Genomic DNA, 26,972 nt, shown 5'->3' on the forward strand with positions numbered 1-26,972 from the left:
TTCAGTTGTGTTAGATGTTGTTCAACTTAGATTCTTCACCTAGCTCACCTTCATAGGGTATAATCCCATCCCTTTTTCCCATCCACTTCCCCTTCTCTGTTGACTGAGAAAGTATGCCTGCCTCATAAACACACGTTAGAAAGAGAAATGTGCATGATCCAATTTTCTTACAGTTTGTTGAATCGTAGTCTCCTGCCTGATACAACTCTTATTCAGTAGAGATATTTGTTGCATCCCTAGGTGAGAATGATCGTCAGCAGAATTCTCCATCGATATTTATCAGGCAAATTGGAGGAAGGTAGATGGGCTGAGAGGCCAAAGAAGACCCAGGGAGGATGCAGTATTTTTGAACAGAGTAAGGCACTGGCTTGGGCACATGAGATCTGGATTTTGAGGAGCAGCTCTGCCAGCCATCAGCTGTACCATCTTGGGCAAGCCACTTAACCTCTCTGTACCTCAAGTTCCTCATTTTTATAACAACAGAGGTTGGACCAGAGGCTCTGTAAGGTTCCTTTCAGCTTCATAATTCTAAGGTGTGCCTCAGTCAGAATTCTATCAAAGACCTGTAAGGTGCTTGGGATGGTTCCCTTGAAGATAAGAGCAAATGATGCAGCCATCTACAGTGTCAGACCTTCCAGATAGGGTTGTAAGGGGATCCTTCTGTACAAAGTTTCCATCCCTGAGAAGCAGTTATGAGTTAGTTCATTTATACCTCTTGGTGAGATGGTATAGGGTAGACAGCTAAGAGCAAGGGTTGTGGAGTAGGACCTTAGTTTGAAAACCATTTCTGCCACCTCCTGTCCCAAGGTCCCCAGGGAAAAATTATTTAACCTCTCTGAACATCATCTTCTGCCTCTGTAAGATGGTGGTGGTAGAATCAACTTCAGAGGCTTTGGAAGATGAAAGGCAGTTATATATATAAAGCACTTAGCCCAGCAACTGGCAAAATGGAAGTGCTGGATCAACAATGTGTGCTACCACTATTGGTGTGCTTATTGATATTAACATAATTCTCCTGACACGGGCATGGATATACTTCAGCATTTTTTCTTTTTTTCTTTTTTTTTTTTCAGACAGAATCTTACTCTGTTGCCCAGGCTGGAGTGCAGTGGCGCGATCTCAGCTCACTGCAACCTCCATCTCTGGGGTTCAAGTGATTCTCTGGCCCCAGCTTCCCGAGTAGCTGGTATTACAGGCTTGTGCCACCATGCCTGGCTAATTTTTGTATTTTTAGTAAAGGTGGGATTTCACCATATTGGCCAGGCTAGTCTTGAACTCCTGACCTCAAGTGATCCACCTGCCTCGGCCTTCCAAGGTGCTAGACATGAGCCACCACACCCGGCCAGCATTTTTTCTTAGATAAAGCTTTCTCTTTCTTTCTGGCTTTAAGTAGCTCTAGAGTCAGAAAGATCGGGATTGAATTCTCTGCCCTGCTTTTTATTTTCCTCAACCCCAAATTTTCAAATTCAATTTAATTTCTAAATTGATATATAATAGATGTACACATTTCATGGGTACATATGATAATTTAATACATATAATTTATGAAGATCAAGTCAGTGTAATTGGGATATCCATCACCTTTAATATTTGTCTTTATGCTAGAACATTTGAGTTACTCTCTTCTAGCTATTTTGAAATATACAATAGATGATTATAAACTATAATCACCCTACCAATCTGTCAAACTGTTTCTATGTATCCATTAATCAACCTCTCTTCATCTCCCGCCCCATCCCCCACCACCCCGCACTTTCCTGTCCTCTGGAAACTGCCAGTCTATTCTCTATCTTCATGAGATCCACTTTTTTTTTTTTAAGCTCCCACATATGAGTGAGAACATCCTGCTCTGCTTTTTGTAGGGCGTGGGATCTTGGGCAAGTTTATTTGACTTTTCTGCCCCTTAGTTTCCTCATCTGTGAAATGCAGTCAGGTATAGTGCTTACCCCCAAGAGTTGTTATGAATAAGATAATGGAAATAAAGAACTTAGCACTGTGCCTGGCATCCAGAAGGCACTCAATAAATGGTGGCTGTGCTGCTCATGGTGAAGGTAATATAGATTGAACATCCCTAATCTGAAAATCCAAAATCCAAAATCTTCTAAAATTAGAAACTTTTGGAGTCCTGACATGACACTCAAAGGACATGCTCATTGGAATGTTTCAGATTTTTGGATTAGGGATGCTCAACCAGTAAGTACATATAATATTCCCAAATTAAAATAAATCTGAAATCTGAAATGCTTCGGACCAGAAGCATTTCATTCTGGTCCGAAGCATTTCAGATAAGGGATACTCAACCTATAGTAGTAGTAATGGTAAATAACTACCACCACTACCACTGCTACCCTTGGGATAGAGGGATCAATGCATTCAAGTGCCTACATTTTTTTGCATAGCTAACCAAAGTGTTGGTAGAGGCAGCAGTTGCTGTTCCTGAAGGGACAGCAAGGCAATTGTTCTGGGCTTCACAGACAATGTCTGGGGCTTTAAAACAAAGTTGTTTATGGAGGTATGACTGAAAATGATTCAGTAGCGCATAATTCTCAGCAAAGGAGTTCTGTTTATTTTTGCCAATCCTTTTCTGCCCAAGAACCTTAAAGAAAAAAATATGTATTTCTAAGGCTCAATTTTGGTTGATCACCCATGACTTATTGTCCACAAGCTTTGTCAGCAGCATCTGGGTACAAAGATGTAAAGTCTCTGTTCTTTTTTACCAAGGTGGTCTTCATTCTCAGTGGATGCCATCTCACTCTTCTTGAGCCTCTCAGTGAGTATAGGACTGGTTTGATGGCTAGAATATAGATATACAGGAACAACGGGTTCTCAGGGATGTGATATTAGGGTAGGTGGAGTTGTATGGGGAGTGTAGAGATATTATCAAATGGAAATTTAAAAACCGGGTAGTCCTGATAGTTCTGGAGATGAACCTGTTTGCTGAGGGAGGGATATCAGCTGTTTCTTTTGGTTTCCCTGTTTTTCTCTTTAGTAGTCTGTTGAAAGTAAAAAGAGAAAAAGGTCAGTTATTGTAAGTGAAGCCAAGTGCCAGGTTTCCTGTCCTTCCCAGACCATTTCAGGGTAGGAGGGTATTGGCCAGTTTCCAACAGGGTATAAACTGCACCCCACGAGGCGCCCATCCTCTGCCCTGGCGTCGTACTTTCTCTCACTCTTGCTCTCTCCCCTCTGCCCTTCATTTAAGTAGTATTAACTATAAGAACCAAGGCTTCTTCACAGGAATTTTCCAGTAACATCTTTTCTGTGTCCCAAATGTCCATTCTTTTTTTTTTTTTTTTTTGCCCTAAGTTCTGGAGTTATAGAAAGGAAAATGGATTTAAATTTTCAACAAAGATTTAGGGGTAGTTACTGATATCTTAAAAAAAACACTTCCTCTTCTACCACTTCCTTCCACTCTACTCTCTACTCTCATCCTCACCCCTTGTCCCCAGAGCAGTGTCTGTCTCCTTGTTAGTGGCCCAGGCCAAGTCCAAGCCCCTCCATGTAGGTGTAACAACCCAAAGCTCCAAGGTAGCCAGGGATATAAAAGGTCATGTCCCTTTCAGAGCTGAGATGACATTATAATATTGACAGTTAACAATCTTGGAGACTGGGGTCCTAAGGAATACTGAGAATGAGTGGCCAGTAACTACAGCCTTTAAGCCCTCATAGCTTTTTTTTTGTATTGGGAGAAATGATATCTGCTTATTATAAAAAAAGAAAATTTCTTTTCTTTTTTTTTTTTTTTTGAGACGGAGTCCCGCTCTGTCGCCAGGTTGGAGTGCAGTGGCGCTATCTCAGCTCACTGTAAACTCCGCCTCCCAGGTTCAAGCGATTCTTCTGCCTCAGCCTCCCCAGTAGCTGGGACTACAGGTGCTTGCCACCACGCCCGGCTAATTTTTGTATTTTTAGTAGAGACGGGGTTTCACCATGTTGGCCAGGATGGTCTTGATCTCTTGACCTCGTGATCTGCCTGCCTCAGCCTCCCAAAGTGCTGGGATTACAGGCATGAGCCACTACGCCCGGCCAAAAAAAGAAAATTTATAATAAAAAATCCAAAGGAAAGGCATTTAGGCCTTTTACATCTCACAATCACCTAGTATCTTTCAGTGATATTCCTCCAGGTATTTCTATATCTGTATATGTATCCTGCTATACGTGCTGTACTCTAACTTGCTATTTTCCCTAACAAAAATGCCAGGTTGTGGAAAACTTTCCATGTCAATAAATAGAAGTCCACATTAGCCTTTTTAATGTATGCATAGTATTCCACAGCATAGATGCATCCTAATTTATTTAGCCATTCTCCATTGTTGGACATATAGGCTGTTTCCCACTTTTAGTTATTGTACACAGTGCTGTGATTAAACATCCTTGAGGGTCGTTTTTTGGGTACTTGTGTAACTATCCTTGGAGACAGCTCAAGAATTGAGATTACTAGTTCATAGTGTATTCATGTTTTTAAAGTTCTTGAGATATATATATATATATATATATATGAGATATATATATATAAAGTTCTTGTACTTCCACCACTGGAATCATAAACTTTAAGATAACCCTATAGCCATCTAAAGATCTTGTGTCAGCCAGTGCTGGGGCATCATGCTGGACTACCAGAAGATGGTACCCAAGCACCCTTCCTGTACTTCTTCTATTTCTCTTCTCCTAATCACCAACCATAGAGTGAGGAAAGAATTTCAGGCTCAAAATTGGAATACTATTGTAGAAATTGTTAAGGAAGGCCTATGTAAATTTTCTTCTCTAACCACTGATCCAGCATTACCTTCAAAAATATTGTCATCAACGTATGGAGCTGGAGTCTATAAGTCACTCCTTCAATTGTAGTGAAACTTCGTAGTGTTCTGAACTCTAGTTCTCCTAGAACATTCACCTTCTTTCATGGGTTCATCTAAAGCAAATGTTACTGACATATTCTTTTTAGGGCGTAATCTTGTACCTTCTTTCTGTACAGCAAGAAGATGGGGGAGGGGATGGGGAAGTTAGTTGGTGTCCACGTGTTCAGGGATTGGTCACTGAGTATTAACATTTAAAGGGCCATTTACCTGTAGGATTGACTTTAGAGGCTTAGCTTCTGTTGGGCATTGTTCTAGATGCTGTCTTTTCTCCTTTGACATTCCTGTTCTGGTGGATAAGCTGGGGGAAGATAGAAAGGATAAGAGTAGTAGAAACAGACACACTTCAAGCTTCTTTATCTAGTGCAGCTACTACCCCATCCCTGCCATATGCCTTTGGGCAATGTGACAACAGAGCAGGAGGATGTTTAGGCCTTTTGCTCCTCAAAACTCTGATCACCTCCTATTTTCTTCTTCTTTTTCCTCTTTTCAACATTTCTGTCCTCTCCCATCATTCCTCATTATTGGGAGGATTGTAGAACTAGACACTGAGAATCTGGAGTAGGTTCATGGCATTCATCCGTAGAATAATGCCAGTAGGCTCTTTAAGAGGCTTATGTTCATTTTCTCTTCCACATGGCAAATCAGAGATTAGAAACCCTGTTTTGGGGAGGCCGTAATGCTGATAGGTTGGCTTACCTTTATGAAAATCATTCCCCTCACATGACCACTCAAGTTATGCCAGGGGTGGGGTGTACCTAACAATGTTGGAGTGTTGGTGGGCACTGCCGTAGCCCCATTTGAGCCAATGATATCAAGAGACTTGCTCAGTGCCACCCAGAATCCAAGCACCTCCCAGAACTCCTCGCTTGTGAGAAAGACTGATCCCTGTTGCTTTTCTTATCAGTAAATCTCATGGAGGCATCTCAGTACCTGTGTGATGAGCATCTTTCTCCAGAGCCTGTGTTATTCTTGGAGATTGAGATGCTCGAGGTAGGTGGTAGTTGGCAGGTATTAATGACAGCTAATAGCCAGCGCAGTCCTTCAACTATGGGCTGATGGTTTCTTCTTTCAAGGTTTCTGATGGCTGAACATGGCTCCTGTGACAGAAGAGAAGGATGCAGACCTGGAGCCTGGGACCCCTGGGGCCCACAGAACCAGTCACTCTCATTCAAACAGTGGAGGAACACATAAGCTCTGCTATGCCTAGAGAGGCTCTGAGACTTCTAGGAGACACTCAGCATTCACATCTGAGAAAGCATAATAAAGCTGAGGTCCTTTAATAAAGTGGTTGTGGTGTCTGGGGTGTGTGACCTTGAGCAAGTCACATAGAGTCTCTGAGCCTTGGCTTTTTTATCCATAAAATGGGGATATTCATGTGTCCACTTTACAGAACTATTTTGAAGGCAGAATGCAATATTTGTTACCACCATCAAGTCAGGAATCACTATGGGTGTTGCCTGACAGCGAGAGACTTTGTTGCAAACCCAACATATGGGGCTGATTATAGAATGGGCCAAGGGCTGCATCTGCTGGGCTCCAGAGGAAGAGGGAAGGAAGGGGTTGACACTTACCACTCGGCATGGGCACTTATTCTCTTTCACTAGCTTCTTTAGAAGTAGATAGTCAATAATATCACAAGGCATGAGGGCTTTCTTCTTGTCTTGTTTGTTTGCTAAGCTAAAACAGAGCATATGAGAGAGGGAGGAAAAAAGAGTGCAAGAGTGAAACCAAAATAGAAGCAAAAGGCGAGAAAAGAAGGGAAAGAGGAGGAGAACAAATTCTACTATAACTGCTACATATCCAGGAATTAGGTTTAAAGACATACCTAATGAGATGAGCTAGACATTTTTCTAGCCAACTCCCAATGAAGGAAAGTATAGCACAAATCATTTGAATCCACGATAGTCCCCCCAGGGCTCATTTCTCACTTCCCCTACATTATGCTATCAAGCTTTAATTAGAATTGCTAACTGGGCTATGAACAGATTTGGAGTTTTTACATCCTTTCCCAAACTCTGTTCATGCTCTAGTTGGGGTTGCTAATGAGGAATGAAAGAGGCATAAAGGGAGTTGGGGGCGGGGATGAGAATTGACTGGCCACCTGCATTGTCACCCTGGAATAAGTGCTAGTTATGTAACTTTTGAGCAATCTGATCAGAGAGGAGGTCATTGGCATCGATTGTACAAGATAGGGGTTCTCTGCTATCATGAGGTTTCAGGATCAGAGACCGAAACCAGAAAAGATAATAAGCAAATCCAGGAAGGTAGTATTCAGGAAGAGTCAAGGGGTGGAGGTGGTGGATTCCGCTTTTCATTTCCTTTTGATGCTTCCCTTCAAAATTACCTTTGTACAGTTAGGTAACATGTCCCCCATGGCAGTGTGTGGTAGAAAGTAGCTCTTGAGAACAGACCCCAGAGAATTGGGCCGCTTTACCTCCCTGAGCCTAAGGGAACAGAAGGCCTAGCTGGGTGTGACAAAGGGACCACCCAACCCTTCATTTCTATACTTTTCTTTTTTTTTTTTTTTTTTTTTTGAGACGGAGTCTCGCTCTATCACCCAGGCTGGAGTGCAGTGGCCGGACCTCAGCTCACTGCAAGCTCCGCCTCCCGGGTTTACGCCATTCTCCTGCCTCAGCCTCCCGAGTAGCTGGGACTACAGGCGCCCGCCACCTCGCCCGGCTAGTTTTTTGTATTTTTTAGTAGAGACGGGGTTTCACCGTGTTAGCCAGGATGGTCTCGATCTCCTGACCTCGTGATCCGCCCGTCTCGGCCTCCCAAAGTGCTGGGATTACAGGCTTGAGCCACCGCGCCCGGCCCCATTTCTATACTTTTAAGGGTACAAATTGGGAAGCGGAAATAGGACATAAAGGCAGAATCTTACAGTAAGATGGGTTTCCCTGCCACTCTTTTATCAGACAGCAGATGTGTTAAGATGATCTTCACTTCCTGCATGCGTCTTATGTCACTGGAATCCAGGACGAAAACAAGCCCATGGGCCTGTGCATAGTAGTTTGGCCATGCTTCCCGGCCCTTCAGATCTCCATTCAGGTCGTAGATGGAAAGTTCATACTCATCTAACAAAAGTGTAGTCAGTTCCGATTTCATACAATGGTCTGTCTTACTGGGAAGTACTATGCATAGGGGAAAAGAGGAGAAGCAATCACTTAGATGGAAACTCCATACTCATCTAACAGCAGTAGAGTCAGTTCCGATTTCATACAGTTGTCTATCCTACTGGGAAGTACTATGCAGAGGGGAAGAGAGGAAAAGCAATCACAAAGTAGGGAAATATAGTTAGATCAAATAATTTGTTGAACCCTGACTAGAGCCTGCTCTGAGAAATCCCACTGAAGCATCCTGCCACCCTGCCCATACTTGGGTACTATCTTCCTAAATAATCGCTTTACCCATACTATCCTCTCCTGGCTCAGTAACCTTTAGTGCGTGTCCACTGCTTCCAGATATAATACAGACTCCTTCACCTCCTAACCTGCCAGACCTATCTCCTAGTGCTATAACCTGACGGGTGTCCACACTGTCCCTGGTACATACCAAATCTGTTCTTCCCTTGGCTCCTTTGCCCCTACTTCTCCCACTCTACATCAATGTCATGCTTTCTCTTGCCCTGGGATTTTACAAGATGTCATTCTCTCTGCTTAGAACACTTCTACTCTTTGCTCAGTTAATGCCTATTTTTTAAAATGTCAATTTTGATCTTGTTTATTCTAGAGTTTTCCCACACACCACCAGCCATCTGGATAAGGTACCTTTCTTCTGAGTTTACCATTGTCATAGCACATATTACAGTGTTGTAAATTCTATGGTTTATTTATCTGGGTTATAAACTGCAACAGGACGGGAACTCTTTCAATTTTATTGAAATTTATTCACCATTATATCCATGATGCCAAGCACATTCATTATTGAATTAATCTGATAAATGAATGAATGAACAGAAGGTCCTTCTCTCCCACCCTTCAATACCCAGCTCAAGTACTGTTTAGGAAGACTTCTCTGGCCTGTCCACTTCGCACTTCTCTCTCTCTTGTTGAGCACATGGTCTGTTGAGCTGGTCCTTCACCTCTTTTTGTGCTTACTTTGTCTCTCCAACTAAAACATAAGCTATATGAGGGAGGATGTTTGTATTACCATACACAAAGTAAGTGTTCAATAAATGTTTATGGTGATTGTTACTGTAGATGAAGGTATGAAGTTGTCTTCCACATATCTCTTCCAAGAAACCATGCTAGACTTAGACACATTTTCCTTTGAAAAGCTATAGCCAGAACATAAAATCTCACAGGGAATTCCATACCTCATTCAGCTCCCATAGAAATGGAGTTGAAAACGGCAGTCTTGGCTGGGCACGGTGGCTCGCGCCTGTAATCCCAGCACTTTGGGAGGCTGAGGTGGGCGGATCACCTGAGGTTAGGAGTTCAAGACCAGCCTGGCCACCCTGGCAAAACCACATGTCTACTAACATACAAAAAAAAAAAAAAAAAAAAACCCAGCCAGGTGTGGTGGCACACACCTGTAATCCCAGCTACTTGGGAGGCTGAGGCAGGAGAATCGCTTGAGCCCTGAAGAAAGAGGTTGCGGTGAGCTGAGATCACACCACTGCACTCCAGCATGGGGGACAAGAGTGAAACTACATCTCAAAAAAACAAACAAACAACAAACAAAAAGAATGAAAATGGAAAACGGCAGCATTTATATGCATTCCAGTCTGTTGAACTGACCATTCTAGCCTAGCTCTCTTCCCACATTAGTAGCAAAATGACTTTATATATTCTCTATACCCATACCTGGGAGCACTAAGACTAGAATTCATAACTTCTTATTTGTAGTCTTAGATCTGCATGTGACATTTTCCATAGGACTGCCAAAATGAGTCATTAATGTGAAAAGTTAGTAATATGCTTTTGGGTCTTTGGAAATGAGAATACATATATATGTATGTGTATGTATACATTATTATTATGTTTAAATGTGATTTTCATAACATCTCTTCTGATTTCGTGTTAGGCAATGAACTTTTAAATTATAGCTTTCAGATAAAATAATTTTCAGCCACAACTTTGATGTGATATTTGCTATATCTGTATTAGACTACTCAAAAATAGTAAGTGGGCCAGGGATGGTGGCTCACACCTGTAATCCCAGCACTTTGGGAGGCCGAGGCAGGCAGATCACCTGAGGTCAGGAGTTCAAGACCAGCCTGGCCAACATGGTGAAACCTTGTCTCCACTAAAAATACAAAAATTAGCCAGGCGTGGTGGCGGGCACCTGTAATCCCAGCTACTCGGGAGGCTGAAGCAGGAGAATCACTTGAACCCAGGAGGCAGAGGTTGCAGTGAGCTGAGATCTCACCATTGCACTTCAGCCTGGGCGACAGAGCAAGATGTCTGTCTCAAATTAAAAAAAAAAAAGTGACTAGGTTAAAACTCTAAAGGTAATATTAGAGTTTCCTTCATCAAGAAAAGCTTTATATATTTTTTTGCCCTGTCAGAGAAAAAAATTTTTTTCCTTAGTTTTCTTTTTCTTTTTGCTTGAAACCTTACCAGTTCCTTCAGTTAGTGCATTCTATTGTTGGTGAACCCTAGATGCTGTGAGCAGTTGTTCCCTGACAATTTACATTTATCTTATTTCCTCTATTAAAGTATAAACACTCTAAGGACAGGTACTGAGTCTGATTCATCTCTGTATCCCTAGTGAAGTGTTTCAGAAAGCATGGTCCGGGCACCATATAATTGAGAATTATGCAGGGGTGATTGTTAAAGCCTAGTCCAGACCAAATGAATCAAAACCTCTAGGCTTGGAACACAAGTATTTGCATGTTTAATGAACTCCCTATGGTTAACAAAATCCTGAGGTGAGTCTTCTGCACTTTAAAGCTTGAGTACCACTACCCTAGAGAGCCATGAAACTCATGCCTGATTATGTCTCAGCATCATCTGACGAGCTTGTTAAGATACAGATTCCATGCTACACACCTGTAATCCCAGCTACTTGGAAGACTGAGGTGGGAGGATCGCTTGAGCCTGGGCAATCAAGGCTGTAGTGAGCCATGATCACACCACTGTACCACTGCACCCCAGTCTGGGTGACAGAGTGAGACTCTCTCAAAAAAAAAAAAGAAAAGAAAAAAAAATGGAAACTGTAGATTCCATAGGCCCTTCCCAGACCAAAGTTTTTGAATCTCCAGGTCCCCTGTCAGTAGGGTTGAAAGCTCTCCAGGTGACTCTGGTTACGGTTACTGGTTCTCAGTATTCACTGTTCTCCATGATCACCTGTAGAGCATTGTATTTATTTATTTATTTATTTATTTATTTATTTATTTATTTATTTTTAAGCCTGGAGTGCAGTGGCACCATCTCGGCTCACTACACCCTTTGCCTCCCAGGTTCAAGCAATTCCCTTACCTCAGCCTCCTGTGTAGCTGAGATTACAGCCCCCCGCCACCACACCCAGCCAATTTTTGTATTTTTAGTAGAGACGGGGTTTCACCATGTTGGTCAGGCTGGTCTCAAACTCCTGACCTTGGGTGATTCGCCCACCTCGGCCTCCCAAAGTGCTGGGATTACAGGCGTAAGCCACCACACCCAGCCATCCCCAGGCCTCGTTCTCTTAGGGTTTGAGTCCATAGATCTGGGGTGGGGCTGAAGCATCGTGACTTTTTTAAAAAGCTCCCCAGGTGATTGAAATATATAGCCAGGTTTGAAAGGCACTAGTCTAAATGTCCTCATTTAGGGCACCTGCTTGTGCCAGTGGTTGGGTTTCTTCTTGCCTTACATGACCATGCCAGACAAAAGAGTTTTAGTGAATGGTGTCAAAAATAATGACTTGGAGGAGGTGGCATAAGATGGCTAAATAGAATCCTTCAGTGATGGTCACCCCTGCAGGAACACCAAATTGAACAACTATCCACATGAAAGCACCTTCATAAGAACCAAAAATCAGGTGAGCGATCATAGTACCTGGTTATAACATCTGTATTTTTTTCTTTTTTTGAGACAGGGTCTCACTCTGTTGCCCGTGCTGGAGTGCAGTGGCTCAGTCTCAGCTCACTGCAGCCTTGACATCCTAGACTCAAGTGATCCTCCCACCTTAGCCTCCTGAGTCACTGGGATTATAGGCATGTGTCACCATACCTGGCTAATTTTTGTATTTTTTTTTTTTTTGTAGACAGTTTTAGCATGTTGCCCAGGCTGGTCTTGAACTCCTGGGCTCAAGCGATCTGCCTGCCCTGGCCTTCCAAAGTGCTGGGATTACAGGCATGAGCCCTCGCACCCCACCTTGGTTATAACATCATGTCAAGGAAAGAGGCACTGAAGAGGGTAGGAAAGACAGTCTTGAATCACCAGTACCACCCTTTCCTCATCCCCTGGCAGCACCACATGGCACAGAGAGAGAATCTGTGCTTGGAAGAGAGAGTGCAGTGATTGTAGGACTTTGGATTGGAACTCAGTGCTGCCCTGTCACAGCAGAAAACTACATAGGGCAGAATTTGCCTAGCACTTATGGAGGAAGCATTTAGACCAGCCCTAGCCAGAGGGAAATTGCCCATTCCAACAGTTGGAACCTGAGTTCCAGCAAGCCCTGCCACCATGGCCTGAAGTGCTCTGGGGTGCTAAATAAATTTGAAAGGCAGTCCAGGCCACAAGGACTGCAGTTCCTGGGCAAGTCCTGGTACTGTGATGGGCTTGGAGCCAAGGACTTAGGGGGCATGCAACCTAGTGAGTCACCAGCCAGAGTGACTAAGGGAAGTGCTTGTGTCACCCCTCCCCCTAGTGCCAGGCAGCACAGCTTGCAGCTCCAGGAGGAGAGGGAAGAGTAAAGAGAACATTGTCTTACAACTTGAATACCAGCTCAGCCACAGGAAAATAAAGTACCAAGCAGAGTCCTGAGGCCCCCATTTCAGGCCATGGCTCCCCGATGACAGTTCTAGACCCATCCTGGGCCAGAAGGGAACCCAGTGCCCAGAAGGGAAGGACCCAGTCTTGACAGGATTCACCACCACCTGACTAAAGAGCCCTTAGGCCTGAGTAAACATCCCAAGCAAGTGCCAGGCAGCAGTCACCATGGGCCTTGGGCAAGACCTGGTATTGTGCTGGCTTCAGGTGTGACCCAGCACATTTTCAGCAGTGGTGGCCATCAGGAGAGACTCCTGCTTGAGGAAAGGAGCGAGAAGAGTAAAAAGGACTTTGTCTTGCAACTTCAGTACTAACTCAGCCACAGTGAAATACAGCACCAAGCAGACTCCTAAAGTCCCTGATTCCAGGCCTTGGCTCCTGGAGGGCATTTCTAGACTCACCTTGGGCCAGAAAGGAAAACGCTGCCCTGAAGAGAGAGACCCAGGCCTGGCAGGACTCACTGCCTGCTAACTAAAGAGCTCAGGCCTTGAATAAACATTGGTGGTAGCCAGGCTATAGTCACTATGGGCTCGGGGCTGTGATGGCCAATTCTGCTTGAGGAAAGGAGAGAGGAATATAGAGAGGACTTTGTCTTGCAACCTGGGTACTTGCTCAGCCCCAGTAAAATAAAGCACCAAGCAGATTTCTAAAGCCCCTGACCCCAGGCCCTAGCTCCTGGTGGCATTTCTAGACCCACCCTGGGCCAGAAAGGAACCTGCTACACTGAAGGAAAATACCCTTTCCTGGCAGGATTCATCAGCTACTGACTGAAGTGCCCTTGGACCTTGAATAAATATCAGGGATAACCAGGAAATAGTTGCCACAGGCCTTGGGTGAGACCCAGTACTGTTGGCTTCATGTGTGACTCAGCACAGTCTCAGTGGTGGTGGCCACAGGAGTGTTTGTATCACCCCTTCCCCAACTCCAGGCAGCTCAGCACAGAGAGAGAGAGAGACTCCATTTGCTTGGGAGAAGGTAAGGGAAAAGAACAAGAGACTTTGCCTGGTAAACCAGGGAATTCTCTCAGATCTTACCCAAGACCACCAAAATGGTACCTCTACAGCTTTATAAGAGTCACAGCATTACTAGGCTTAGGGTGTCCCCTAATGCATATACAGCTTCAGTGACCAAAGATTTGATCACAACACTCAATTCCCTTTGAGTCCTTCTCAAGAAGGATGGGTAAAAACAACCCCAGTCTGCATAGATTAAATACCTAACTTTTCAATGCCCAGACTTTGATGAACATCAATAAACATCAAGACCATCCAGGAAAAATGACCTCACCAAAAGAGCTAAATAAGGCACCAGTAACATATTATGGAGTGACAGAGATAAGTGACCTTTCAGACAGATAATTCAAAATAGTTTTGAGGAAGATCAATGAAATCCAAGATAACACAAAGAAGGAACTCAGAATCTATCGGATAAGTTTAACAAAGATTGAAATAAGAGAGAGTGGCATGATATACTTAAAGTATATCAAGGAAAAAAACTTTTATCCTAGAATATTATATCCAGCAAAATTATCCTTCAAACATGAAGGAGAAATAAAGTATTTCCCAGACAAACAAAAGCTGAGGGATTTTTGTCAACACCAGACCTCTCCTCCAAGAAATGCTAAAGGGAGTACTTCAATCAGAAAGAAAAGGATGTTGATGAGCAATAAGAAATCACCTGAAGGTATAAAACCCACTGGTAACAGCAACTCACACAGACAAATACAGAGTATTGTTATAATACTGTAATTGTGGTGTGTAAACTACTCATAGCTTCAGTACAAAGAATAAAAGATGAACCTATCAAAAGTAACAACTACAGCAACTTTTAAAGACAGTATAATAAGATATAAATAGAAACAACAAAAAGTTACAAAGCAGAGGGGATGAAGTTAAAGTGTACAATTAATATTAGTTTTCTCTTTGCTTGTTTTTGCAATCACATTTTTCATCAGTTTAAAATAATGGGGTCTCCAGGGGGCAGTGGGTGAATATTTTAAAAAATGGGTTATAAGATGTTATTTGCGGCCGAGCGCGGTGGCTCAAGCCTGTAATCCCAGCATTTTGGGAGGCCGAGACGGGCGGATCACGAGGTCAGGAGATCGAGACCATCCTGGCTAACATGGTGAAACCCCGTCTCTACTAAAAAATACAAAAAAAAAAAAACAAACTAGCCGGGCGAGGTGGCGGGAGCCTGTAGTCCCAGCTACTCGGGAGGCTGAGGCAGGAAAATGGCGTAAACCTGGGAGGCGGAGCTTGCAGTGAGCGTCTCAAAAAAAAAAAAAAAAAAAAAAAAAAGTTATTTGCAAGCTCCATGGTAACTTCAAATCAAAAAACCTATAACAGATAGACAAAAAATATAAAGCAATACATCAAAACATACTACGAGAGAAAATCACTTTCACAAAAAGGAAGACAGGAAGGAAGGAAGGAAAAGACCACAAAATAACCAGAAAGCAAATAACAAAGTGTCAGTAGTAAGTCCTTATTAATAATAACATTGAATATAAATGGACTAAACTCTCCAATCAAAAGACATAGGGTGGCTGAGTGGATTAAAAAAAAACAACAACATGATCTGTTTCCTACAAGAAACACACTTCATCTATAAAGACACATATAAACTAAAAGGGATAGAAAATTATATTCTATACAAATAGAAACCCAAAAGAGCGGGAGTAGCTATACTTCAGACAAAACGGATTTCAAGACAAAAGCTATAAAAAGAGACCAAGAATGTCATAATGATAAGGGGGTCAATTCAGCAAGTGTATATAACAATTATATGTGCACTGAACACTGGAGCACCCAGATATACAAAGCAAGTATTATTAGAGCTAAAGAGAGAGAGATAGACCCCAATACAGTAATAATTGGAGATTTCAGCACCCCACTTTCAGCATTGGACAGATTATCCAGATCAACAATGAAACACTGTACCTAATCTGCACTATAGAGCAAATGGACCTCATAGATATTTACAGAACATTTCATCCAATGAATGCAGGATATACATTCTTCTCCTCAGCATATTGATCATTCTGGCAAGGCTGTGGAGAAAGAGGGACCCTCATACACTGTTGGTGAGAACATAAATTATGTTCCACTATGAAAGTTCCTCAAAAAACTAAACATAGAACTACCATGTGATGCAGCAATCCACCTGCTGTGTATATATCCAAAAGAAAGGAAATCAGTATGTCGAAGAGATATCTGGTGTCCCATGTTTATTGCAGCACTGTTCACAATAGCCCAGATTTGGAAGCAACCTAAGTGTCCATCAACAGATGAATGGATGAAGAAAATGTGGTACTTATACACAATGGAGTACTATTCAGCCATAAAAAAGAATAAAATATTGTCATTTGCAGCAACACGGACAGAACAAGTACATGATATTAACTTAAATAAGCCAGGCACAGAAAGATAAATTTCATATGTTCTCACTCATTTGTGGAAGCCCTAGAGTAAAATAATTGAACTCATGGAGATAAAGAGTAGAAGAACACAGCCGGGTGTGGTGGTTCATGCCTATAATCCTAGCACTTCGGGAGGCCAAAGCAGGCAGATCACCTGAGATCAGGAGTTCCAGACCAGCCTGGCCAACATGGTGAGACCTCGTCTCTAATAAAAATACAAAAATAAGCCAGGTGTGGTGGCACATGCCTGTAACCCTGGCTACTCGGGAGGCTGAGGTAGGAGAATTGCTTGAACTCAGGAGGTGGAGGTTGCAGTGAGCTGAGATTGTGCCACTGCACGCCAGTCTGAGCAATAGAGCGAGACTCTGTCTCAAAAAAAAAAAAAAAGAGAGAGAGAGAGTAGGATAGTTACTAGAGGGTGGAAAGGGTAGTGAGGGGAGGGAATGGGACGGTTAATGGGTACAAAAATATAGTTAAGATCTAGTATTTGATAGCACAACAGAGTGACTATAGTCAGCAATAATTTGTTGTACATTTAGAATAACTGAGGGAGTACAACTGGAATGTTTGTAACACAAATAAATGGTGAATGCTTGAGGTGATGGATATCCCATTTACCCTGATTTGATTATTACACATTGTATGCCTATATCAACGTATCTCACATATCTCATAAATATATACACCTACAATGTACCCATACAAATTTAACAAATTTTTAAAAATGTCTTGTGTGCCAAAATATTTTATAGCTGGTGTCTTCAAGTGTTCACAGTATTACTTGCAGACGGGCATTTCCTTCCTAGGCAATTATCTGTTCTTGGCAATCAGCTTAAAAACATTCGCAGCAGCTGGGCACAGTGGTTTAAGCCTGTAATCCCGCCACTTTGGGAGGCCGAGGGGGGTGGATCACCTGAGGTCAGGAGTTTGAGACCAGCCTGACCAATATGGTGAGACCCTGTCTCTACTAAATACAAAAAGTTAGCTGGGCGTGGTGGCACATGCCTGTAATCCCAGCTACTTGGAGGCTGAGGCAGGAGAATCCCTTGAATCCAGGAGGCTGAGGTTGCAGTGAGCCGAGATTGCTCCATTGCACTCCAGCCTGGGCAACAAGAGTGAAACTCCATCACAAAAAACAAACAACAACAACAACAAAACATTTGCAGGGACAAGGGAGGTAAATTATTCAATTTTGGGCACAGAGTAACCTACTAGATTGATTCTGATGGTCCTGCATAGACAGAGGTGGCCTGAGACATTCTTCAGAATGTGATATCAGTGCCCATTAAAAAATTATCTGTGAATGTAGTCACAACCAATAGATTTATGAATAATCCCCCAGATATTCACTGAGAACAAGGCAAGTTATGCAGTAACAAAATAAATAGATTTTAGGCAGTGTCCTCTAGGAATTAAAATGGGAAACAGACAGTATTCTCACAGGCAAAATAGCATACCGGTAATTGCAGGTGAGTGCTTCCAAAAGCTGGCTGGCCATCAGAAACCCCTGAGGAGTTCTTAAAATATGGATTCCTAGGGCCCACCCAGACAAAAGGGAATCCAGGGATGAGGTTGAGTTGGGGCTCTAGAAAATTATCCCCACTTTTTTCAATAATCTTGTGATTTTTGCTGGCTCCTGGATTTTTCCTGCTGCTATTTACCTTCTTAAACATTTCTGCCTATCAGAGAATTGGGAGAAGCAAGGAGTTAAGTTTGTTTCCTACAAGGGGGGATACAAAGCTGAACCCATTGGCTAAAATGTGAGGCTTGGAGCTGCTAATGGGACAGAGGAAGTTGTTACAGAAAATGGCAACATGTCGTCGGGCGCAGTGGCTCACACCTATAATTCCAGCACTTCGGGAGGCTGAGGCAGGAGGATTGCTTGAGGCCAGGAGTTCCAGACCAGCCTGGCCAACATGGTGAAACCCTATCTCTACTAAAATCCAAAAATAAATTAGCCAGGTGTGGTGGTGCATACCTGTAATCCCAGCTACTCGGGAGGTTGAGGCATGTGAATCGCTTGAACCTGGGAGGCGGAGGTTGCAGTGAACTGAGATTGCACCACTGCGCTCCAGCCTGGGCAACATGTTGTCTTAGGTGAATGGTGGAATGGGGGAGAACATCCATTCCATGAATATTTATTGAATACCTACCTGAAAATGCTAAAAGACCACAGGCTAAAGATACAGAGAGGAAAAAATCCATTATTTCTCTCAAGAGGCTCACAATTTAGGGGATGGACTTACAATTGCCTGATGATGTAATAAGTGCATGCCAGAGCGATGCATGGAAGAGTGGGAGCTGAGGCAGGAGGGCACTGATAGGGAAGGCTTTCCTGAGGTCAAGCTGGGCTGTGACTTGAGGCTTTTGATTTAGCAGGTAGATAATGGCAGAGGTAAAATGCTAGGTAGTGGGATAACATGTACAGAACTAGAAAAGGGGGATGGCAAGTCATTTGTTGTGGCGGTATCAGAGGGCATGTGCAGAGAGCATGGGAAATGAAGTTGGAGGAGGACTCAGGGACCAACTCATAGAAGGCTTTGTGTGCTGCTAAGAAACTTGAGTTTTATCTTGAAGATAATGGCATTGAACAGTTTTGAGCAGGGAAGTGCCATGATCAGACTTTTGTATTAAGTCCTTCTGGTAGCTATGTGGATTGAATACTGGGAGGACAACTGGAGATGACAAGATCAGCCAGAAGGCTCCTGCTGTAGTTCAAGGAAATTGATGAGCACTTCAGGTAGGTCAGTGGCAGAGGAGTCAGGTTAGCCTTTTTTGGCATCAGGGATGCCAGGTTAGATAAAACTCAACCACGTCATCATACTACTTCATTTATTCAGTAAACATGGATGGAGGGCATCCTGTGACAGACAGTGCTGGCTTCTTTGATTGGTCCTTAATAAGTAGTATAGTACCTTTCTGAAATTCTGTGTCACTGCTTCTTGAAATGTCAAGATACTGAACTAGAGACCTGGTATTAAACTTGCACATATCGGAACTGACAACATTTCTCAAGCTTCAACTCTCTATATTAGCTGTCACAGAATTTCATGTTATTAAACTTCTTTATCATCCCACACTTGTCTCTCTTATCTAGACCAAATTCCACTTTAATTGAGCCCTGAAACTAGACATCATTTCAAACATGCTATCCTTCATAATTAACTGCAATGATTTACATAGTTTGAACTTATGCATACTGACCCTATGAAAGGACTTTCAATTAGGATAGCTTATAAAGGGAGCAGGTGATAGACATTACATAAACAGGCTGTTTATATAATGTGGGGAAGGGAGGGAGGGAGGGAGAGAGACAGTGTGTGTTGGAAGGTGTTTATGCGAAAAAAAAAAAAAAAAGGGAAACTGAGGGCCATGAAGTAATGCTAGGAAGGAATGATTATTTCACTGGATTCTGGGGTCCATGGGAGACCCACACCAGTATCTAATGCTCTCAGTTCCTTACATTTTTGGAATGCCTCCACAAGAACAGTTTTGCCTGAGTTGTTCAAGCCAATGATAGGGATGGTCACATTCCTAGAAATGAAAAAGAAAAATGAGCCAAAGTCTTAAAACAGTTAGGTTTTAGGCTAAACAGAGAGTTATACTCTTCCTTAGTGTTTGGGATTCTGCCTGCAGTAATCTCAATGCATGTACCATAAAAGGCCCAGCCAAAGCAGTAGAAGGTGGTATGGGAGTCCCTCATCAAAGCCCCCAAGGATGCTTTTCTTCCCTGATTCGCTTAACCTTGTACAATTGGCCATCCCTCCTCAACCCTGCTCCCAATCTTACAAACAACTGCTTAATCACTTCAACTAACAATATATATTATGAAGATTTGTACCTTGAGGGACTATGGGCAGATTTGTGGGAGGAAATAGTGGAATAGGCCTAGGGAAATAATTGTAATATTACCTTCGTGTCTCTTCTGTTGTCTTTAGCCAAGAGCAGCAGGAGGTCAAAAGCCGGAACATGATTCATCTTAGTTCTTAAATATTAAGAGAAGAAAGAAAATAAGAAATAAGTTCCATTATAAACACTGAGCCTTTAGTCAGTCAGATTTCAAACATTAATCCAGGTGTCCCATCCTCAAAGATTGCCAGGGAGCTGCATAAGCTTCCCAGGTGATGTCAATGCACAGCTGGATTTAGAAGTGAATGCCTAAGTAAAAAGGATAATTTAGGCAATCACTTCAAGGTTCATCCATGGAAAGCGGATTGTTTCCACTTTTTGGCTCTTATGAATAATGCTGCTATAAACATTTGTATATAAGTTTTTGTGTGGATATGTTTTCTCTTGGGTATATACCTAGGAGTATTACTGCTGGGTTATGTAATAAATCTATATTTAACCTCTTGAGGAACTGCCAGCCTGTTTTGCAAAATGGCTACAACATCTTACATTCCCACCAGTAATGCTTGTTTTTTTGTTTACAGCTATCCTAGTGGGTGTGAGGTAGGTTTTTATTTATATTTCCCTAGTGACTAATTACAGTTGACCGTTGAACAACATGGGTTTGAACTGCATGAGTCTACTTATACCAGGCTTTTTTTTTTTTTTCGACCGAATGAGGATATTTGTGAATGTGAAACCATGTATATGCAGGGCTAACTTTTCATATATATGGGTTTCATAGCGCCAACTGCAGGATTTGAGAATGCACAGATTTTGGTATATGAGGGGGTCCAGGAGCCCATTTCCCCCAAGTTTACTGAGGGACAACTATATGTTGAAGCCCAGAATTGGAGGAAGCCCTGGCTGGGTTAGCAAAGTACTTCAATTGATGCTTAGATGGGCCTTGCTTAGCTATCTGATGAGCACAGTTTATGTGCTAGCTTATTAAGGGATAATTTATCAGGGTTCTGCAGAGTCATCCAGTCATTTACTGGTCTGGAGAGTTGCCATTCCAAAATACTCACATTTCATAGCATTTGTTATAGCACAGCTCACGCCCTAGGAGATCATTAGGTTTCCCATAAAGACGTCCTGGATAATGGCTCTGGCTTATGCCAGACAAAAGAGAAACCTTATATATGGCCTGTGATCAAAACCAGCCTTACTCCAGTTTTGCACATGAAGCTGATATGACCAGGAGCCTGAAACATCAGAGCCTAATTGTCTGGGTTCTATGATAGCCATCTCCCTTGGAGAAGAGGCCAGTAACTGCTTCATGTCTGTTTCCTAATAATTGGCAGAGCCTTCTAACTTGATGTCAGGCTCTCTGTGTTTGTCAGTGCCACTAAGAAGTGTCAAATTGGCATCACACAAGTTCTTCCTTTATAAGGAAGGGTAGGTAGGATAACCCAACTGGGAAAATGATTGAATTAGGGATGACTGGTCTGATCCTTTATTTCTAGTGCCTCTTCTGGGTAACCTGAAGTGAAATCACCTCAACTAAACCTATCATTTCCAAATTTCTTTTCTTATCTGTAAAATGAAGATAGTGACATATTTTGCTTACCATGAGGTGGTTATTTATCTGATAAGTTGATTCTTTTTGGATGGAAGACATAAGATATGCAGAGTAATAGGAAGATGCATTGAGCTTTCTAGCCTTCTTGTCAGATTAACACAGCTCAGGCTGTCCACTTATAAAAGCTATGGCAATGTCCTAATAATGGTTGTCAAGGTACTGACATGTTTATGGCAACAACTACCTGGTTCATAGCAACCAAACTTATATCTCCTTACCTTGTATGATTTTAGATAATTACTAAAGGAACTTTTAGTCATCATAGTTTTTATTCATTTTAAAAAATATTTATATAGAATTTACTGTGTGCCAGGGCTCATTAAAGCACTTTATACACATTAATTCATTTAATCCTTACTACAACATGGCAAAGTAGGGGCTATCATTCCTACTTTTCAGAGATGAAGTTGTTCACAAAGGGGTTACATAACTTGCCAAAGGTTACCTAGCTAATAAATAGTAAAGCCAGAATTCAAACCTAGGCATTCTGGCTTCAGAGTTGTATTAGGTCAAAGGTCTTGCAGACCTCAGGTACCAGAGAAACTGCCTCTGCTCTGGGTATCTCTTCTAGCCAAACTGTATCATACTTAGTGAACTTTTTATAAAACACTTTATTTTTCAGAATCGTTTTAGGCATACAGAAAAATTGCTAAGACAGTACAGTGAGTAACTATCCCCAATACCCAGTTTCCCTCATTGTTAACATCTTGTGATACTGCATTTGTTACAATTAATGAGCCAGTATCAATACATTGTTATTGACTAAAGTCCATACTTCGTTCAGATTTCCTTAGTTTTTAACTTAAGCTTCTCAGATTTTGTTTTGTTTTGTTTTTTAGAGACAAGGTGTGGCTCTGTGGCCCAGGCTAGAGTGCAGTAGTGTGATCATAGCTAACTGCAGCCTCAAACTCCTGGGCTCAAGCAATCCTCCTGCTTCAGCTGCCCAAGTACCTAGGACTGCAGGCATACACCACCATGCTTGGCTAATTTATTTTTTGTTCTTTTTAGAGAAGGGTCTTGCTATATTGCCCAGGCTGGTCTCAAACTCCTGGCCTCAAGTGACCCTCCCACCGTGGCCTCCCAAAGGGGTGGAATTATAGGCATGAGATACCACATCCAGCCACTGTATTTGTCTTTGATGACCTTGACAGGAGTGTTCATCAGGTGTTTTGTAGAATATCCCTAACTTAGTGTTTATCTGATGTTTTTCTCATGATTAGACTGAAGTTACGCGTTCTTGGGAGCAAGGCCACAGAGGTAACATGCCATCCTCATCACATCATATCAAGGATACATGCTGTCAACATGACTTATCACTGATGATGTTAACCTTGATCACCTGGCCGAGGCAGTGTTTGTCGGATTTCTCCACTATAAAGATACTCCCCCTACTTTCTATCCTGTACTCTTTAGAAGGAAATCAGTATGCATTGGCCACACTTATAGAATGGGGATTTATCCTCCACCTCCTTGAGGTGGAGTATCTACAAAAGTTGCTTGGAATTCTTCTGTATGGGGGAGGGGGTCTGTCTATTCTTATGCATTTGTCTATTAAATCATTTGTTTATACAGTATTGGCTCACATATATTTATTTTATACTCTGATTATAATCCATACCACTTTATTTTCTTGTTCAAATTGTTCCAACTTTGGCCTGGGGAGCTCTTTCAGTTGATTCCTCCCTGTGACATACTTTCATCATTGTAGGTTTTTTAAAATTTTTATTATTTTTTTTGAGACGGAGTCTCACTCTGTCGCCCAGGCTGGAGTGCAGTGGCGCGATCTCAGACCACTGCAACCTTCGCCTCCTGGGTTCAGGTAATTCTACTGTCTCAGCCTCCCGAGTAGCTGGGACTACAGGCACACACCACCATGCCTGGCTAATTATTGTATTTTTAGTAGAGATAGGGTTTCACCGTGATGGCCAGGCTGGTCTCGAACTCCTGACCTCAGGTGATCCACCCGCCTTGGCCTCCCAAAGTGCTCAGATTACAGGTGTTAGCCACCGCACCCAACCCACATACTTACTCTTAATTCTAAATTTTGAATTGGATCACAGACCAGGCCTTCAGCTAGGGTGACTTATGTACCTATTTGACCAGAACAGACTTGATGTGTGTTTTCCCCCAAGCCCATGGCCAAACTTGTATCCTAACCTGTTTTCTTTCTTGCTTGCTTTTTTTTTTTTTCTTTTTTTTTTTTTTTTAAGATCAAGTTTTGCTCTTGTCACCAAGGCTGAAGTGCAATAGTGTGATCTCGGCTCACTGCAACCTCTGCCTCCCAGGTTCAAGCGATCCTCCTGCTTCAGCCTTCTGACTAGCTGGGATTACAGTCATGTGCCACCATGCCTGGCTAATTTTTTTTTTTTTTTTTTTTTTAGTAGAAATGGAGTTTCGCCATGTTGACCAGGCTGATCTTGAACTCCTGACCTCAGGTGATCTGCTCCCCCCTTGGCCTCCCAAAGTACTGAGATTACAGGCGTGAGCCACTGCGCCCGGCCTCCTGGCCTGTTTTCTTATGGTGTCTGGGCTAAGAATGGTTTTTACATTCTTAAAGGGTTAAAAAGAAAAAGAATATATGACAGAGACTGTATGTGGCCTCTAAAACCTAAAATATTTACTATCTGGCCATTTTTAGGAAAAATTTGCCAACCTCCATCCCAGAATCATTACTAATAGTGCCTCCTTTCATTCACAAAAGTGTCCAGGCTTGGATGATATTCTGTATGAACACTTATCTTTATCTGAATGAGGCACTTTACAGCCCTTTGAAAGTTCTCAGCCGAAGGCTTTTCTAAATATGTAGATTGATTTTTGGCCAACTGGAGGCTGCATTTTCCCCTCTTTTCTCCATACTTGCCATCCAAGGGGAGCTGTCTATAGCTGAGATCTTGTGCTAACCCTCAAGGGAAGTAACCCACTTGATACCACTGTTTTTCCATCATGCCCAGAAATGTGTTAGGTAGAGGAATAATTTACTGTACCTTTCTCCCATCTTGATTTAGTTGTTTTCTTATTTTATAGATGACTGTGAATTCATGTTATTTTCTTTGGTACTTGCTTAGAAGTATGGAGGAAAAGTTTTGACTGAAGAAGGTGAATGGAAATGTGACTGAGACAGGAAACATGACTGAGACAAGCTGAATTCTGATTAGACCTTGTATTAGGCCATTCTCACACTGCTATAAAGGAATACCTGAGACCCGAAAAGAGTTTTAATTGGCTGTCAGTTCTAGTGGCTGTACAGGAAGCATGGCACCAACATCTGCTCAGCTTTTGGGGAGGCCTCAGGGAGCTTTTACTCGTGGCAGAAGATGAAGCTGGAGCAGGCACATCACATGGTGAAAGCAAGAGCAAGAGAGTTGGGGGGAGGTGCCACACAATTTTAAACAACCAGATCTTAGGAGAATTCACTCACTATCATGTGGACAAACCATGAGGGATCCACCCCCATGACCCAGACGCCTCCCATCAGGCCCACCTCCAACATTAGGGATTACATTTCTTTTTTTTTTTTTTTTTTTTTTTTTTTTGAGAAGGAGCTTCACTCTTGTCACCCAGGCTGGAATGCAGTGGCGTAATCTTAGCTCACTGAAACCTCCACCTCCTGGGTTCAAGCAATTCTCCCTCCTCAGCCTCCCAAGTAGCTGGGATTACAGGCACCCACCACCATGCCCAGCTAATTTTTGTATTTTTAGTAGAGATGGGGTTTCACCATGTTGGCCAGGCTGGTCTCAAACTCCTGACCTCAGGTGATCCACCCGCCTTGGCCTCCTAAAGTGCTGGGATTACAGGCATGAGCCACCGCGCCCAGCCAGGGATTACATTTCAACATGAGATTTGAGGGTACAAATATCCAAACCATATAATTCTGCCCTGCCCCCTCAATTCTTACGTTCTTCTCCCATTTCAAAATACAACCATTCCTACTCAGTATTCCTGCAAAGTCTTAACTCATCCCAGTATTAACTCAAAAGTCTCAATTTCAAGTCCAAAGCCTCATCTGGAGATAAGTTTCTTCCACCAATGAGCCTATAAAATTAAAACAAGTTATTTACTTCCAAGATACAGTGGAGGTACAGGCATTGGCTAAACATTCCTGTTCCAAAAGGAAGAAATCAGCCAAAAGAAAGGGGCTACAGGCCCTAAGCAAGTCCAAAACCCAGCAGGGTAGTCATTAAATATTAAAGCTCCAAAATAGTCTCCTTTGACTCCATGGCCCACATCCAGGGCACACTGGTATGAAGAGTGGGCTCCCAAGGCCTTGGGCAAGCCATACCCATGGACAGCCTCTGTGGCTGCTCTCACAGGTTGAAGTTGAGTACCTGCAGCTTTTCCAGGCTCAGGGTCCAAGTTGCTGATGGATCTACCATGCCAGGATCTGGAGGATGGTGACCACCTTCCCAAAGCTCCACTAGGCAGTACCCCATTGAGGACTCTGTATGGGCCCTCCCACCCCACATTTCCGCTCTGCACTGCCCTAGTACAGGTTGTCTGAGGGCTCTACCCCTCCAGCAGGCTTCTACTTAGGCACCCAGGCTTTCTCATATATCTTCTGAAATCTTGGCAGAGGTTGCCAAGCCTCCTTCACTCTTGCATTCTATGTGCCCACAGGCTTAACACCATATGAAAGCCACCAAGGCTTATGGCTTGCACCTTCCAGAGTGGTGGCTCACACTGTATCTGGGGCCCTTTGAGTCAAGGCTGGAGCTGGAGCAGCCTGGATGCAGGGAGCAGTGTCCCAAGACTGTGCAGGGCAGCAGGGCCCTGGGCTGGCCCAGGGAACCATTATTTTCTCTTAGGCCTCTGGGCCTGTGATGGGAAGGGCTGCCTCAAATATTTCTGAAATGCCTTCAAAGTCTTTTTCCCATTGTCTTGGCTATCAGCACCTGGCTCATTTTTAGTCATGCAGAGCTCTGTAACAAGTGGTTGCTCTGCCACCTGCTTGGATCCTTCCTCAGAAAAAGCTTTTTCTTTCTTTGCAGGTGGCCAGGCTGCAAATTTTTCAAATGTTTACACTCTGCTTCCCTTTTAATTATAAATTCCAACTGTAAATTATTTCTTTGCTCCTGCCTCTGAGCATAAGTTATTAGAAACAGCCAGATCACATCTTAAATGTTTTGCTGCTTAGAAAAATTTCTTCTGCCAAATACCCTAAGTCATCACTCTTAAGTTCAAACTTCCACAGATCCCTAGGGCATGAACACAATACAGCCAAGTTCTTTGCTAAGGCATAACAAGGGTTACCTTTGTCCAGTTCCCAACAAGTTCCTCATTTCCATCTGAAATCTTGGCAGCCTGTACTTCACTGTCCGTAT

At 42.8% G+C, this 26,972-nt stretch overlaps 2 protein-coding genes across 4 annotated transcripts in view; one reads left to right on the forward strand and one right to left on the reverse strand.

Annotated features, from left to right (window-relative positions):
• The window catches only part of TRMT2B (tRNA methyltransferase 2 homolog B), a 102,099-nt gene that overhangs the window by 58,374 nt on the left and 16,753 nt on the right, over positions 1 to 26,972 (forward strand). Inside the window, exons 16-17 of one of the 3 annotated variants that reach the window (XR_002519421.2) lie at positions 8,583 to 8,616; positions 22,875 to 23,226. The exons of 1 other annotated variant lie outside the window; for it this stretch is intronic. The gene's annotated coding sequence lies outside the window, so the exon portion shown is untranslated. Of the gene's footprint in view, positions 1 to 8,582; positions 8,617 to 22,874; positions 23,227 to 26,972 lie in introns of those variants that run through there. One more of the 3 variants, XR_002519420.2, reaches the window with a different exon arrangement.
• Positions 2,968 to 21,744, reverse strand: ARL13A (ADP ribosylation factor like GTPase 13A). The gene is made up of 9 exons (XM_031660644.1): positions 21,643 to 21,744; positions 20,097 to 20,169; positions 19,648 to 19,718; positions 7,735 to 7,984; positions 6,425 to 6,530; positions 5,784 to 5,950; positions 5,061 to 5,151; positions 4,781 to 4,961; positions 2,968 to 2,993 (listed from the first exon to the last, which is right to left on the reverse strand). Exons 2-8 carry the CDS (start codon positions 20,153 to 20,155, stop codon positions 4,833 to 4,835), a joined length of 873 nt encoding a protein of 290 aa, XP_031516504.1. The 5' UTR covers positions 20,156 to 20,169; positions 21,643 to 21,744; the 3' UTR covers positions 2,968 to 2,993; positions 4,781 to 4,832.

The sequence above is a fragment of the Papio anubis genome, chromosome X (genome assembly GCF_008728515.1).
Source record: "Papio anubis isolate 15944 chromosome X, Panubis1.0, whole genome shotgun sequence".
NCBI lineage: Eukaryota > Metazoa > Chordata > Mammalia > Primates > Cercopithecidae > Papio > Papio anubis.